The sequence below is a fragment of the Echinops telfairi genome, unplaced genomic scaffold, assembly GCF_000313985.2.
Source record: "Echinops telfairi isolate 266 unplaced genomic scaffold, ASM31398v2 ScPeMD7_7458;HRSCAF=8496, whole genome shotgun sequence".
Classification (NCBI taxonomy): Eukaryota; Metazoa; Chordata; class Mammalia; order Afrosoricida; family Tenrecidae; genus Echinops; species Echinops telfairi.
The window spans coordinates 50916267-50917698 of NW_022111358.1; the positions used below are offsets into that span (position 1 = coordinate 50916267).

The 1432-nt window shown below is 59.7% G+C and overlaps 1 protein-coding gene across 1 annotated transcript in view; it reads right to left on the bottom strand.

The window, feature by feature from the left end:
- Nucleotides 1–1318, bottom strand: part of CD7 (CD7 molecule) — a 2449-nt gene extending 1131 nt beyond the window's left edge. The window contains exons 1-3 of the mRNA XM_045299530.1: nt 1298–1318; nt 733–1090; nt 262–377 (exon numbers count right to left, since the gene is read on the bottom strand). Of these exons, the coding sequence (XP_045155465.1) occupies nt 262–377; nt 733–1090; nt 1298–1318 (495 nt within the window). The remainder of the gene's footprint in view (nt 1–261; nt 378–732; nt 1091–1297) is intronic.
- Between the last annotated feature and the right edge of the window lie 114 nt (nt 1319–1432).

Here is a 1432-nt window from a genome sequence, read left to right on the forward strand (position 1 = left end):
AGGCTCCGTGGTATGCACTGGGGTCTGGCCGGCTGGCTCCATGCTCTTTGGCCTCCTCCTCTGATCTCGCTCCCAACATCTGTATGGAGTGTCTTTATAGGTCTCCCACCATCATCACCCTGGTTCTGGGGTTCCCTTCCATGCTGGTCCTCAGAGCTCACTAGAGAGCCTCAGGAGAGACCTGACCCCTACTGCCGCCCCTCCGTCTCTGAGAGGGGGTCCTGGGGGCGGGACATGGGGCAGCTCAGGGTTCACACTGACCTGTGTCCTCAGTGCACACACCACCCCCAGGCCAAGCCCAGCGAGGAAGCAGCCCACAGCGAGGGCCACGGAGAGACCAAAGGGCGCCGCCTGGTTCTCACCCCTTGACAGTTTTTCTAGGAAAAAGAAACGGAGTGGAGGGTTGGGTCCCAGGCCTTGGTTCCCACAGAGGCTTGAGGATTGGTGTGTGTGTGCTATGTGTGTATAGTATGTGCATGTGTGTGGTATATGGTGAGTTGTGTCCTATGTGGTAAATCCGTGTGTGTGGTACATGTGTAGTGTGCATGTGTGTGGTACGTGGTGCATTGTGTAGTATGTGGTATATGTGTAGTGTGCGTGTGTGTGCGTGCAGGTCAGGAGACATCTGGAGAGCTTCCTAGGTGGGGAGGAGTCTTGAACCAGAAGAGGAGACCCTGCAGATGCAGGAGGGAAAGTCCCTGGACCTACAGTGCCGGAGGGGCTGGGTCCCACCTGATACCAGGACCAGGGTTCCGTGGCCCGAGACCTGGCTGTCTCCAGCGTCCTGGCAGGTGTAGAGGCCGGTATCGGCGGGCTGCAGGCTGCTCAAGGTGACGGTCAGGTTCTGCTGTGAGCCGGAGAAGCCGACGCGGGTCTCAAAGGCCTTGTCCACCGTGGGTGTCTTCACGCTGCTGTAGTAGATCACGTAGCCCTTGCTGGCCATGGGCCACTCTCGGGCCAGGTAGACACCATACAGTAGAGAGCTGTTGCTGGAGCAGGTGATGTTGACAGAGCCACCTTCTGGGACAGACGTGTAGCGGGGGGACTGCCGCAAGTCTGGGGGGAGGAACTGGCATGTCACTACCACCTCCTGGCAAGGCCAGAGAGCCTCCCGTGCAGGGGCCAGCGGACGATGCAGCCCCCATTGTTTGCTGTGCTCATAGGAAAGTGGGCAGAACCCCTCCCTCCCTGGGTCCACCGAGTACCCTCAAGGTGGTAGAGTGTGTGTGTGTGTGTGTGTGTCACCAAGTCTCCTCATAGGAACAGCTGCTGGGGTCCCAGGAAAGCAGAGACTCACAGTGACCACGGTCCCTGGCATGTGACCAGGGCTGACCAGACCCCTGGGGCAGCTCCATTGACTATCAGCACCCCTCTCTCCCCTTCCTTCACTCGGGAAGCAGCTGGACCGAGCCCCTGGCGCTGTGGGGCTGGG